General features: G+C 39.9%; 1 protein-coding gene across 13 annotated transcripts in view; it reads right to left on the bottom strand.

Annotated features, from left to right (window-relative positions):
* Positions 1-15,187, bottom strand: part of RAB3GAP1 (RAB3 GTPase activating protein catalytic subunit 1) — a 166,944-nt gene that overhangs the window by 109,958 nt on the left and 41,799 nt on the right. For all 13 annotated transcript variants that reach the window (XR_007478551.1, XR_007478552.1, XR_007478553.1 and 10 more), the window contains one exon: positions 13,981-14,059. Coding sequence is in view for 7 of the 13 variants with exons in the window: in XM_049712667.1 (XP_049568624.1) it covers positions 13,981-14,059 (79 nt within the window). In the remaining 6 variants the exon portion in view is untranslated. The remainder of the gene's footprint in view (positions 1-13,980; positions 14,060-15,187) is intronic.

Below are 15,187 nucleotides of genomic sequence, written 5' to 3'. Positions count from 1 at the left end.
CAAATACACAGATACCACCTCATCTTTTGCCATTCTCCACACTCAGCTGCCATACTCCAGGCTTACCAAACTACTCACAGGTTTCAAGTTCATTTAGGCATCATCACGTCTACTGATGCTCTTCTTCGGCCTTGAATACCTTTTCATCTAACTTCACCTGGCTTATTCTCACTTGCCTTGCAGGATTCAGGTAAGGCATCACCTCTTCTGGAAACATTTTCCTGACTTGATCTGTCTAGAAAGGCAGTATCTCCTATGAGTTTGCATCAAGCCCTGTGCTGCCCTCCATGAGAGCACTTACCAACAGTGTTGCCATTTGTTCCCTTGTCTCTATCCCTCTTCTAATCCCAAAGCTCACTGAGGCAGGGACCACATTTTATCTTTCATATCCCAGTACCTGGCTCACAGTAAGTGTTTAAAAAGAATGTTTGCTGAGTAAAAGAAAACACACATACTTTTAATATGTCTAATTTTCAAATAGTTCTCAAAAGATGGTTGTTGGTCTTCTAACCTTTAAGAAAAATCAAATTTAAAAAATGGAAGTGATACAGCACATTGACATGACACAGGTCCTCCTTCCCCCCAAACACACCAAAATACCTAATAAGACATGATGATGTTTTTGAAATACACAGCTGAACTTGAAAGAATAAAGAGGCGATTCCTGAGTCACAGAAACAAAGAGGGAACTGAATGGCAGAAGTAAGCATGCAAAGGTGACTCTGAAGAAAACCAGGGCATTATCAACTCTGGATATAGGCCCTAACAGCTAGGGACTAGGGATTGGGATTTTACAGGATAAGCCTTTCAGATGCTAAAAGCCTATTAGTACGGCTCACAAAGCTGTCTGCAAAACTGAAGGTGCTTCGATAGACTAGACAGAGAGTGATGGAAGAAAAGTCTGTTTATGTCTGAGAATACCACATATTTAGCTTAGCTAAATTCACATAAATAATATGAATTATATCACTCTGAGACTGATAAGGTATAACCAGCCCAAGGGAAGCTGTCTTTGGCATGTATCCAGGCTAGGTTATGTCTAAATTGCCCGAGCCTCATAATAAATACAAATAAGGCTAGGTCTCGAAACTATGCTTCCAAAAGTATAATATGACTCAGATATTGGCATCCCTTGCTTATGAGGGATTGAGAGTAAGAAGCTGCATACTTTTTCTGATGATGTTACCAATCTCTCTACAAAGTACCCTAAACACATCAGTTTCCTTCTGTATCCTTTATATTTAATCAAGCATTGTCTGTGCACAGACTTTCCATCAATCCAAATCAGTACACAGGTTGTAACGTTTTGAATGGCCCCTCAGGGATATGGGTGTACATGAGGCAAGGAACTGGAACTACGACTTCTCCTTAAAGCCTGGATCTTAGAAGAGACTGCCACCTCAATAAAACAACTCCAGGCCCAGATGGTTTCAATGGCAATTCTACCAAATATTAAAGAAGATAACATCAATTTTACACAGTTTCTTCCAGAAAACAGAAGTGAACAAATTACTTCCCAATTTATGTTATGAGGCCAGCATTTCTCTGACATCAAAATCAAAATATAGGAAAACTAAAGACCAATATTTCTTATTAACACCGACACTAAAGTCCTCAACCAAATACCTGCATATCAAATTCAGCAATACACATAAGCACAAATACAAATTACACCATGAAGAAGCTGAAGTAGAGTTCATCTTGCGATGCAAAGCTAAAGAGCTATCTACCAAAATCAACCAATGTAATCACCATATTAAAAATCTACAGAAAAAACAAATAGGGACTTCCCTGGTGGCACAATGGTTAAGAATCTGCCTGCCAGGGCTTCCCTGGTGGCGCAGTGGTTGGGAGTCCGCCTGCCGACGCAGGGGACGCGGGTTCGTGCCCCGGTCCGGGAAGATCCCACATGCCGCGGAGCGGCTGGGCCCGTAAGGCATAGCCGCTGAGCCTGCGTGTCTGGATGACTGTGCTCTGCAACTGAAGAGGCCACAACAGTGACAGGCCCGCGTACCGCAAAAAAAAAAAAAAAAAAAAAGGCAAGGAGAAAAACAGAACCAGATATTGGAAAGGAAGAAATAAAACTACCCCTATGCACAGACAACATGACTGTTTACAAAGAGAATCCAAAAGACATCACAAAACTCCAAGAACTAATAACTGAATTTAGTAAGGTCATGGGATATAAGGTCAATGCACAAAAATCAGTCATATTCCTACATACTAGTAACAAAGAGCTGGATATGAAAAATGTTTAAATAATACCATTACAATAGCTCCTTTTAAAAAAGCAGTAATTACATACAAATCTAACAAAACATATACAGGATCTGTCTGCTGAAATCAAAGAAGACCTAAATAATTGGAGAAACCATGATCATAAAATGGAAGACTTAGCATAGTAAACATACCAATTCTCCACCAAACTGATCTACAGACTCAAAGCAATTCCAATCAAAATTCTAACAGGACTTTTTGTAGACACAGATAAACCAATTCTAAAATTTAAATAGAAAAGCAAAGGAGCTAGAGTAGCCAAAACAACTTTGAAAATTTAAAAAAAAAAAATTGAAGGAATCACACTACCTAATTTAAGGCTTATTACAAAACTATAGCAACCAAGACACAAACCCACACAAATATGGCCAAACGATCTTGGACAAAGGTGCAAAAGTAAGTCAATGATGAAAGGAAACTCTTCAACAAATGAGGTTGGCACAAGTAAACATCCACATGCAAAAAAAAGAATCTTATCCAAAAATTAACTTGAAATGGATAATAGCTCTAAATATAAAATGTAAAACTTTTAGAATAAAACACAGAATTGACAATGTGATCAAAGTTAATATCACCAGTGACTAAGTCATGATGATAACATGACCTTCTGATATGATATGATAAAAAGGCATTTCACCTCTATGGTATTCTCTCCAAAAGTCATAACCCACGTATAACCATAAAATAATTTTTCTTACTTTAAAAAGTTTTTAAAAAGACACAAACCCAAATTGAAGGAGATTCTACAAAATACCTGACTAGTACCCCTCAAAAGCTCAAAGTGATGAAAAATGAGGAAAGACAGAAATTTTCACAGAACGGAGACTAAAGAAACTAAGGAGATATAACTACATGCAATGAGGTATCCCAAATTAGATCTTGCAACAGAAAATGGATGTTAGTGGAAAAACTAGTTAAATAAACTTTAACTAATAATAATGTACCACTGTTGGTTTCTCAGTTTGTTTGTTTGTTTTTCTTTTTCGGTACGCGGGCCTCTCACTGTTGTGGCCTCTCCCGTTGCGGAGCAACAGGCTCCAGACGCGCAGGCTCAGCGGCCATGGCTCATGGGCGCAGCCGCTCCGCAGCATGTGGGATCTTCCCAGACCGGGGCACGAACCCGTGTCCCCTGCGTCGGCAGGTGGACTCTCAACCATTGCGCCACCGGGGAAGCCCAGTTTCTCAGTTTTGACACACATACCATGGTAACATAAACTGTTAACAGTAGGGAAAACTGGGTGAAGGGTATCCCGGGACAGTCTGTACTATCTTTATAACTTTTCATAAATCTAAAATAAGCCAAAAAATTTTTTAAGTTTATATATTTTTATCAAATAGAAGAAAGGCTTTGTGACCTTGTGCAAGTGTTCTCGGACACGGCACTAAAGCATGATCTATAAAGTAAAAATCTAATAAACTGAACTTCATCAAATTTAAAATTTTTATTCTGGAAAAGACACTAGTAAGAGAATGAAAAGATAAACTACTGTCCAGAGGAAATATGGGTATTCAGAATATATAAAGAACTCTCAAAACACAGCAGTAAGAAAACAACCCAATTAAAAAGTGCACAAAAGACTTGAACAGACACTTCACCATAGAGTATATACGATGGCAAATAAACACATGACAGATATTCAAAATTCAAATTAAAACCAGCATGAGATATCACAACATACCTATTAGAATGGCTAAAACTAAAATAACTGACACCAAGTACTACTGCGGATATAGAGCAACTGAAACTCTCATACATTGTTGATGAGAATGCAAAATGGTACAGTCACTCTGGAACTCAGTTTGGCTGTTTCTTATAAAGTTAAATATACACTCGCCATATGACTTAATCCCACCCTAGATATCTACCCAAGTAAACTGAAACTATATTTTCATATAAAACATCTATACAAAAATATTTACAGCAGCTCTATTCATAAATGTCCAATCCTAGAAACAATCCTACTACCCCTCAACAGGTAAATGATTAAACTGTGGTATATCCTTAAAACAGAATACTACTCAGCAATAAAAAGGATAAAACTATTGATAAAAAATTACTTCAGGGGCTTCCCTGGTGGCGCAGTGGTTGAGGGTCCGCCTGCCGATGCAGGGGACGCGGGTTCGTGCCCCGGTCCGGGAGGATCCCACATGCCCCAGAGCAGCTGAGCCCGTGGGCCATGGCCGCTGAGCCTGCGCGTCCGGAGCCTGTGCTCCGCAGCGGGAGAGGCCACAACAGTGAGAGGCCCGTGTACCGCAAAAAAAAAAAAAAAAAAAAATTACTTCAAAGGATCTCAAAAGCATTATGCTGAGTGATAGAAGCCAGTCTCACATGATTACTCTTTGAGTCCATCTCTATGACACTCCTGAAAGGACAAAACTATAGTGATTCAGAACATATCAGTGACTGTCAGCATTATAACAGAGAAGAGGAGTTTGGGGGAGGTTACAGAACTGTTCTACATTCTGACTGTGGTAGCAATTTTAAAAAACCTATACATGGAGGTGATTTGAGAAGGTGGCGGAAGACTAAGATGCAGAGATCACCTTCCTCCCCACAGATACATCAGAAATACATCTACACGTGGAACTGCTCCTATAGAACACCTACTGAACGCTGGCAGAAGACCTCTGACCTCCCAAAAGGCAAGAAACTCCCCATGTACCTGGGTAGGGCAAAAGAAAAAACAGAGACAAAAGAATAGGGACGGGACCTGCACCAGTGGGAGGGAGCTGTGAAGGAGGAAGGATTCCACACACTAGAAGCCCCTTCGCAGGCGGAGACTGCGGGTGGCGGAGGGGGGAAGCTTCGGAGCCACGGAAGAGAGCACAGCAACAGGGGAGCGGGGGGCAAAGTGGAGAGACTCCCGCACAAAGGATCAGTGCCGACTGGCACTCACCAGGCCGAGAGGCTTGTCTGCTCCCCCACCAGGGCAGGCGAGGCTGGGAGCTGAGGCTTGGGCTTTGGTCCGATCCCAGGGAGAGGATTGGGGTTGGCGGAGTGAACACAGCCTGAAGGGGGTTAGTGCGCCATGGTTAGCCGGGAGGGAGTCCGGGAAAAATTCTGGACCTGCTGAAGAGGCAAGAGACTTTTCCTTCCCTCTTTGTTTCCTGGTGCGTGAGGAGAGGGGATTAAGAGCGCTGCTTAAAGGAGCCCCAGAGACGGGCGCGAGCCGCAACTATCAGCGGGGACCCCAGAGACGGGCATGAGACGCTAAGACTGCTGCTGCGGCCACCAAAGAAACCTGTGTGCAAGCACAGGTCACTGTCCACACCTCCCCTCCTGGGAGCCTGTGCAGCCTGCCACTGCCAGGGTCCAAAGATCCAGGGACAACTTGCCCGGGAGAATGCACGGCGTGCCGCAGGCTGGTGCAATATCACGCTGGCTGCTGCCACCGCAAGCTCACCCCACACACGTACCCCTCCATCCCCGCCCCCTGAGTGAGCCAGAGTCCGCGAATCAGCTGCTCCTTTAACCCCTTTTATTCTGAGCCATGTGGATGAAAGGCTCTTGGTGCTCCAGCCAGGAGTCAATCCTGTGCCTCTGAGGTGGGAGAGCCAACTTCTGGACACTGGTACACAAGAGACCACCCAGCTCCACGTAATATCAAATGGCGAACATCTCCCAGAGATCTCCATCTCAACACCAAGACCCAGCTTCACTCAACGACCAGCAACTACAGTGCTTGACACCCTATGCCAAACAACTAGCAAAACAGAAACACAGCCCCATCCATTAGCAGAAAGGCTGCCTAAAATCATAACAAGGCAACAGACACCCCAAAACACACCACCAATCGTGGACCTGCCCACCAGAAAGACAAGATCCAGCCTCATCCACCAAACTACAGGCATAGTCACCTCCACCAGGAAGCCTACACAACCCACAGAACCAACCTTAGCCACTGGGGACAGACACCAAAAACAATGGGAACTATGAACCTGCAGCCTGCAAAAAAGAGACCTCAAACACAGTAAGATAAGCAAAATGAAAAGACAGAAAAAAACACAGCAGATAAAGGAGCAAGGTAAAAACCCACCAGACCTAACAAATGAAGAGGAAATAGGCAGTCTACCTGAAAAAGAGTTCAGAATAATGATAGTAAAGATGATCCAAAATCTTGGAAATAGAATAGAGAAAATACAAGAAACATTTAACAAGGACCTAGAAGAACTAAAGAGGAAACAAGCAATGATGAACACCACAATAAATGAAATTAAAAATACTCTAGAAGGGATCAATAGCAGAATAACTGAAGCAAAAGAACGCATAAGTGACCTGGAAGATAAAATAGTGGAATTAACTACTGCAGAGGAGAATAAAGAATGAAAAGAACTGAGGACAGTCTCAGAGACCTCTGGGACAACATTAAACGCACCAACATTCGAATTATAGGGGTCCCAGAAGAAGAAGAAAAAAAGAAAGGGACTGAGAAAATATTTGAAGAGATTACAGTTGAAAACTTCCCTAATATGGAAAAGGAAATAATTAATCAAGCCCAGGAAGCACAGAGAGTCCCATACAGGATAAATCCAAGGAGAAACACGCCAAGAAACATATTAATCAAACTATCAAAAATTAAATACAAAGAAAACACATTAAAAGCAGCAAGGGAAAAACAACAAATAACACACAAGTGAATCCCCATAAGGTTAACAGCTGATCTTTCAGGAGAAACTCTGCAAGCCAGAAGAAACTGGCAGGACGTATTTAAAGTGATGAAGGAGAAAAACCTACAACCAAGATTACTCTACCCAGCAAGGATCTCATTCAGATTTGCTGGAGAAATTAAAACCTTTACAGACAAGCAAAGCTGAGAGAGTTCAGCACCACCAAACCAGCTTTACAACAAATGCTAAAGGAACTTCTCTAGGCAAGAAACACAAGAGAAAGAAAAGACCTACAATAACAAAGCCAAAACAATTAAGAAAATGGGATTAAGAACATACATATCGATAATTACCTTAAATGTGAACGGACTAAACGCTCCCACCAAAAGACACAGATTGGCTGAATGGACACAAAAACAAGACCCGTATATGTGCTGTCTACAAGAAACCCACTTCAGACCTAGGGACACATACAGACTGAAAGTGAGGGGATGGAAAAATATATTTCATGCAAATGGAAACCAAAAGAAAGCTGGAGTAGCAATTCTTATATCAGACAAAATAGACTTTAAGGCTATTAAAAGACACAAAGAAGGACACTACATAATGATCAAGGGATCAATCCAATAAGATATAACAATTGTAAATATTTATGCACCCAACATAGGAGTACCTCAATAAATAAGGCAAATACTAACAGCCATAAAACGGGAAATCGACAGTAACACAATCATAGTAGGGGACTTTAATACCCCACTTTCACCAAGGACAGATCATACAAAATGAAAATAAATAAGGAAACACAAGCTTAAAATGATACATTAAACAACATGGATTTAATTGATATTTATAGGACATTCCATCCAAAAACAACAGAATATACATTTTTCTCAAGTGCTCATGGAACATTCTCCAGGGTACATCATATCTTGGGTCACAAATCAAGCCTTGGTAAATTTAAGAAAACTGAAATCGTATCAAGTATCTTTTCTGACCACAATGCTATGAGACTAGATATCAATTACAGGAAAAGATCTGTAAAAAAATACAAACACACGGACAGTAAACAATACACTACTTAATAACCAAGAGATCACTGAAGAAATCAAAGAGGAAATCAAAAAATACCTAGAAGCAAATGACAATGAAAACACGACGACCCAAGACCTATGGGATGCAGCAAAAGAGTTCTAAGAGGGAAGTTTAGAGCAATACAATCCTACCTTAATAAACGGGAAACATCTCAAATAAACAACCTAACCTTGCACCTAAAGCAATTAGAGAAAGAAGAACAAAAAACCCCCAAAGTTAGCAGAAGGAAAGAAATCATAAAGATCAGATCAGAAATAAATGAAAAAGAAATGAAGGAAACGACAGCAAAGATTAATGAAACTAAAAGCTGGTTCTTTGAGAAGATAAACAAAATTGATAAACCATTAGCCAGACTCATCAAGAAAAAAAGGGAGAAGACTCAAATCAATAGAATTAGAAATGAAAAAGGAGAAATAACAACTGACACTGCAGAAATACAAAGGATCATGAGAGATTACTACAAGCAACTCTATGCCAATAAAATGGACACCTGGAAGAAATGGACAAATTCTTAGAAATGCACAACCTGCTGAGACTGAACCAGGAAGAAATAGAAAATATGAACAGACCAATCACAAGCACTGAGATTAAAAATCTTCCAACAAACAAAAGCCCAGGACCAGATGGCTTCACAGGCGAATTCTATCAAACATTTAGAGAAGAGCTAACACCTATCCTTCTCAAACTCTTCCAAAATATAGCAGAGGGAGGAACACTCCCAAATTCATTCTGCGAGGCCACCATCACCTTAATACCAAAACCAGACAAGGATGTCACAAAGAAAGAAAACTACAGGCCAATATCACTGATGAATACAGATGCAAAAATCCTCAACAAAATTCTAGCAAACAGGATCCAACAGCACATTAAAAGGATCATACACCATGATCAAGTGGGGTTTATTCCAAGGAATGCAAGGATTCTTCAATATATGCAAATCAATAATGTGATACACCATATTAACAAATTGAAGGAGAAAAACCATACGATCCTCTCAAATGATGCAGAGAAAGCTTTCGACAAAATTCAACACCCATTTATGATAAAAACCCTGCAGAAAGTAGGCATAGAGCGAACTTTCCTCAACATAATAAAGGCCATATATGACAAACCCACAGCCAACATCGTTCTCAATGGTGAAAAACTGAAACCATTTCCACTAAGATCAAGAACAAGACAAGGTCGCCCACTCTCACCACTATTATTCAACATAGCTTGGGAAGTTTTAGCCACAGCAATCAGAGAAAAAAAAGAAATAAAAGGAATCCAAATTGGAAAAGACGAACTAAAGCTGTCACTGTTTGCAGATGACATGATACTATACCTAGAGAATCCTAAAGATGCTACCAGAAAACTACTAGAGCTAATCAATGAATTTGGTAAAGTAGCAGAATACAAAATTTGTGCACAGAGACTCTGGCATTCCTATACACTAATGATGAAAAATCTAAAAGTGAAATTAAGAAAACACTCCCATTTACCATTGCAACAAGAAGAATAAAATATGGAGGAATAAACCTACCTAAGGAGACAAAAGACCTATATGCAGAAAATTATAAGACACTGATGAAAGAAATTAAAGATGATATAAATAGATGGAGAGATATACCATGTTCTTGGATTGGAAGAATCAACGCTGTGAAAATGACTGTACTACCCAAAGCAATCCACAGATTCAATGCAATCCCTATCAAACTACCACTGGCATTTTTCATAGAACTAGAACAAAAAATTTCACAATCTGTATGGAAACACAAAAGACCCCGAAGAGCCAAAGCAATCTTGAGAACGAAAAATGGAGCTGGAGGAATCAGGCTCCCTGACTTCAGACTATACTACAAAGCTACAGTAATCAAGACAGTATGGTACTGGCAAAAACAGAAATATAAACCAATGGAACAGGACAGAAAACCCAGAGATAAACCCACGCACATATGGTCACCTTACCTTTGATAAAGGAGGCAAGAATACACAGTGGAGAAAAGACAGCCTCTTCAATAAGTGGTGCTGGGAAAAGTGGACAGGTACATGTAGAATTATGAAATTACAACACTCCCTAACACCATACACAAAAATAAACTCAAAATGGATTAAAGAGCTAAATGTAAGGCCAGACACTATCAAACTCTTAGAGGAAAACATAGGCAGAACACTCTATGACAGAAATCACAGCAAGAATCTTTTTGATCCACCTCCTAGAGAAATGGAAATAAAAAGAAAAATAAACAAATGGGACCTAATGAAACTTCAAAGCTTTTGCACAGCAAAGGAAAACATAAACAAGACCAAAAGACAACCCTCAGAATGGGAGAAAATATTTGCAAATGAAGCAACTGACAAAGGATTAATCTCTAAAATTTACAAGCAGCTCATGCAGCTCAATAACGAAAAAACAACCCAATCCAAAAATGGGCAGAAGACCTAAACAGACATTTCTCCAACGAAGATATACAGATTGCCAACAAACACATGAACGAATGCTCAACATCATTAATCATTAGAGAAATGCAAATCAAAACGACAATGAGATATCATCTCACACCGGTCAGAATGGCCATCATCAAAAAATCTAGAAACAATAAATGCTGGAGAGGGTGTGGAGAAAAGGGAACACTCTTGCACTGTTGGTGGGAATGTAAATTGATACAGCCACTATGGAGAACAGTATGGAGGTTCCTTAAAAAACTACAACTACCATACGACCCAGCAATCCCACTACTGGGCATATTCCCTGAGAAGACCATAATTCAAAAAGAGTCACGTGGGCTTCCCTGGTGGCGCAGCGGTTGAAAGTCCGCCTGCCGATGCAGGGGACGCAGGTCTGTGCCCCAGTCCAGGAGGATCCCACATGCCGCGGAGCGGCTGCGCCCGTGGGCCATGGCCGCTGAGCCTGCGTGTCCGGAGCCTGTGCTCCGCCACGGGAGAGGCCACAACAGTGAGAGGCCCACGTACCGCAAAAAAAAAAAAAAAAAAAAAAGAGTCATGTACCAAAATGTTCACTGCAGCTCTATTTACAATAGCCAGGACACGGAAGCAACCTAAGTGTCCACTGACATATGAATGGATAAAGAAGTTGTGGCACATATGTACAATGGAATATTACTCAGCCATAAAAAGAAACGAACTGAGTTATTTGTAGTGAGGTGGATGGACCTGTCTGTCATACAGAGTGAAGTAAGTCAGAAGGAGAAAAACAAATACCGTATGCTAACACATATATATGGAATCTAAGTGGAAAAAAAAGGTCATGAAGAACCTAGGGGTAAGACGGGAATAAAGACACAGACCTACTAGAGAATGGACTTGAGGATACGGGGAGGGGGAAGGGTAAGCTGTGACAACCTAAGAGACTGGCATGGACATATATACACTACCAAACGTAAAATAGATAGCTAGTGGGAAGTAGCCGCATAGCACGGGGAGATCAGCTCGGTGGTTTGTGACCACCTAGAGGGGTGGGATAGGGAGGGTGGGAGGGAAGGAAACACAAGAGGGAAGAAATATCAGAACATATGTATATGTATAACTGATTCACTTTGTTATAAAGCAGAAACTAACACACCATTGTAAAGCAATTATACTCCAATAAAGATGTTAAGGGAAAAAAAAAAACCTATACATGTGTTAAAGTTCAGTGAACTGTTCACCAAAAACAAAAAAAGGTCAATTTACTTTATGCTAATTTTAAAAATAAAATGTTTAAAAAGCAAATGGGAATATTAAAAAAAAAAAACTACTGGGAGCTCCCTGGTGGCGCTGTGGTTAAGAATCCACCTACCAGGGCTTCCCTGGTGGCGCAGTGGTTGAGAGTCCGCCTGCCGATGCAGGGGACACGGGTTCGTGCCCCGGTCCGGGAAGATCCCACATGCCGCGGAGCAGCTAGGCCCGTGAGCCATGGCCGCTGAGCCTGTGCGTCCGGAGCCTGTGCTCCACAACGGGAGAGGCCACAACAGTGAGAGGCCCGCCCACTGCAAAAAAGAAAAAAAAAAAAGAATCCACCTACCAATGCAGCGGACACAGGTTCAAGCCCTGCTCTAGGAAGATCCCACATGGTGCGAAGCAACTAAGCCCATGCGCCACAACTACCGAGCCTGCGCTCTAGAGCCCTCAAGCCACAACTACTGAGCCCACGCACCTATAGCCTGTGCTCTGCAACAAGAGAGGCCACCACAATTAGAAGCCTGTCCTCTGCAATAAAGAGTAGCCCCCGCTTGCTGCAACTAGAGAAAGGCCGCGTGCAGCAACGAAGACGCAACGCAGCCAAAAATAAATAAAACAAATAAATTTATTTTAAAAAAAAACTACTAACAAGTGACTTCCGTTAATAAAGAAATCACTAACAAGTGATTTATTAATTTCATACATAGAAACGTTTCATGTATTTATTCAATGAATATTTAACTATGGACTACTTGTCAAATACACTTTTTTGAAATATATATTAAAAAGCTGAGCAGAAATTATATAACAGCAGTGAGATTTTGATATATGCACTATGTGTTATTATCTTATTAAATCCTCACAGTTACTCTCAAAGGCACTTATTATTTATTATTCTTACTTTACCAATGCAGAAACCAAATCAGAGAAATTAAATAACTTGCCCAAAGTTGCTGAGATAATAAGTACTTGAGCTAGAAATTAAACATTAGTTTGTCTAATTCAGCGTCTGACCAAACAGTAGATGGTCAATTAATGCTGAATGAATGAATGCACATAAATGCATGCTCTATGATACAAGCTGCCTTCTGACATATTTTGTCATGTTAAATGTATGTATTCACATTTTAAAAGATAAAAGAATCTAGATGGATTAAATTAAATGGGTAATTTATTCATTAAATTCCTTTTGTTGTTAAGTTCACAGTTTTTAAAAGATCAGATTAAAATAACAGGACTATTTGTGAAACATTAACCAGTTTATTGCACTTGCAAATAGTTTTCTTCTTTTTAGTGCTACATAATCTACTTGATATAGTAATCACAATGGAATGAAGAAAAAAGAAACAAACACAGATACTGTCATTTTCCCTTTCCTTAGAAATTCTTTAATAAAAAAAATCAAAAGACCAACTCACACCAACAGAATAATTTAAAACCAGTATATAAATTTCCTTCAACTAGGTCTCCTTCCTTGACCATATACTCATACTTGGGCCATTTTGATGGTAGTATGTTTTAACACCAACCTCTTCAAAATAAAGAGATGCTGAGAATAACTGAAAAAAGATTAAAAGACCTTTAGAAAGTTTAATAGACATAAGAGAGTTTTGATGTTATCACATAACTGTTTGAGATCAACATTTTATGTCAATTCAATTTTCAGCAATATATATTAAGTTTCCTATGATATTTAAGCATTCTATGCTAGTCATCAGAATTATAGTTAGGTACAACCTAGATTATGACACATACTGTTCAGAAAGGATTTAACAGCAGGACTATGACTGCTATCCTCAGAAAGGCCTACTTCTAAGGCTGCCCGTTGGCTGGTACCTGGGAACCTGGATTTGTGGAGGCGTCTCACCATTTTCCCTAACTGATGAGTTACTGTGCCTAAACTGTTTGTACAAACAAAGCGGTTTATGCTGAACACCTGCTTTCCTTTTAGGAGTCTGAAATTTTGTTATGTAACAGTCAGAGGGTGCCTACGTGACCAGCCCCTAATTAAAAACCTGAGAGCTGAGGCTTTAATAAGCTTCTCTGGTAGAAAACGTTTCATATGTGTTGTCACAACTTGTTGCTAAAGGAACTGAATATGTCCTCTGTGACTCCATTAGGAAAGGACTCTTAAACACTTGCACTTCCTCCAAACTTTGCCTAAGGCACCTTTTCCCTTTGCTGATTTTGCTTTGCATGCTGTCACTCTAAGAAATCCTAGCAATAAGAGCAACTACATGCTGAGCCCAGTGGGAACTCCTAGAAAATCATCAAACCTGGAGTCAGTCATGGGGCCTTCCTGACATACATACTAAAAGTTATCTGAGTAAAATGTATACTTACCATCTTACCAGGCAATGTGCTCTGGGAGGAAAGTCATTATTCATACACAGCAAATCTTGCATAGATTGTGGAATAACATCTACAGAAATATTTGATAATTAAAAAGTGAGTATGTTCATTCTAAGGCAGAATTTTATCACATGATTTAAAGAAATCATTCTATGACATGTCTTGCTAGTCCATGTAGTTTTGCGACTGCTTAACGATTTGTATCTAAGGCTAACTCTAAGCTTTGGAGGAAGACCAGTGTCTCGCTTGCTCTCTCCCTTTTCTTTAAAAAAAAAAAAAAAGTCCATAAAAAAATATATATTGATATATATATCATTCCCATGTTTATATCTTCCATTCTTCTAAATCATGATTCAAACAATTTCTCATTCCTTACTAGAAAACCTTGTTTTATTTGTTCTTCTTAGCCTGCCCTTGTCTTTACTTTTCTTCAAAATTATACTTAGAAGTCTGTCAACTCTATACACCTCCCATGGCTAGCCTTTGCTCACCCCTGGCCGTCTTAAATATTCTTGTAAAACCACTACGCAGCTTCTCCTTTATAACCCATATATCTGTAAGTACATGCATTACTATCCATAATAAGATACTAACATCAATGATAATTACTTACACTCGTAAATGCATAATAAATTCAAAGCATAAAGAATAATGTTTATAAAAATATTTCCTGGAACCTCCCTGGAGGTCCAGTGGTTAGGACTCCGCACTTCCACTGTTGGGGGCGCAGGTTCGATCCCTGGTCGGGGAAGATCCCACATGCCACGCTGTGCAGCCAAAAAAAAAAAACCAATTTCCTTTTGCTGTATAGCTATACTTGCTGAGCAAATTTGTATTTTGTTAATTTGAAAAAAGAATAGGAGAACACTAATGACTTGATGCTCTAATTAAAACAATAAGCAACTCCAATAAATAAAAGACCGGTGTTCAAATCTTCTGACCTCTGATAATCGTTTTAAACATGTATCTCCAAATTAACTGAGCTAATGGTTTGCTTGTAGCTTCTACCATTAGTTACAGCTTCAATCACGACCAAATTAAAACTGCCCAATACATACACACATGCAGCAATAATGCCTTAACTACCTTAAATCCATTCACCTTCTCTCATCATCTATTCATCTATTCTCTCATCTCTATTCATCTCAGAAACACTGATTCTAGGGGCTTCCCTGGTGGTGCAGTGGTTGAGAGTCCG

This window comes from Orcinus orca, chromosome 7, assembly GCF_937001465.1.
Source record: "Orcinus orca chromosome 7, mOrcOrc1.1, whole genome shotgun sequence".
NCBI lineage: Eukaryota > Metazoa > Chordata > Mammalia > Artiodactyla > Delphinidae > Orcinus > Orcinus orca.
This window is presented reverse-complemented; position numbering and strand designations above follow the sequence as displayed.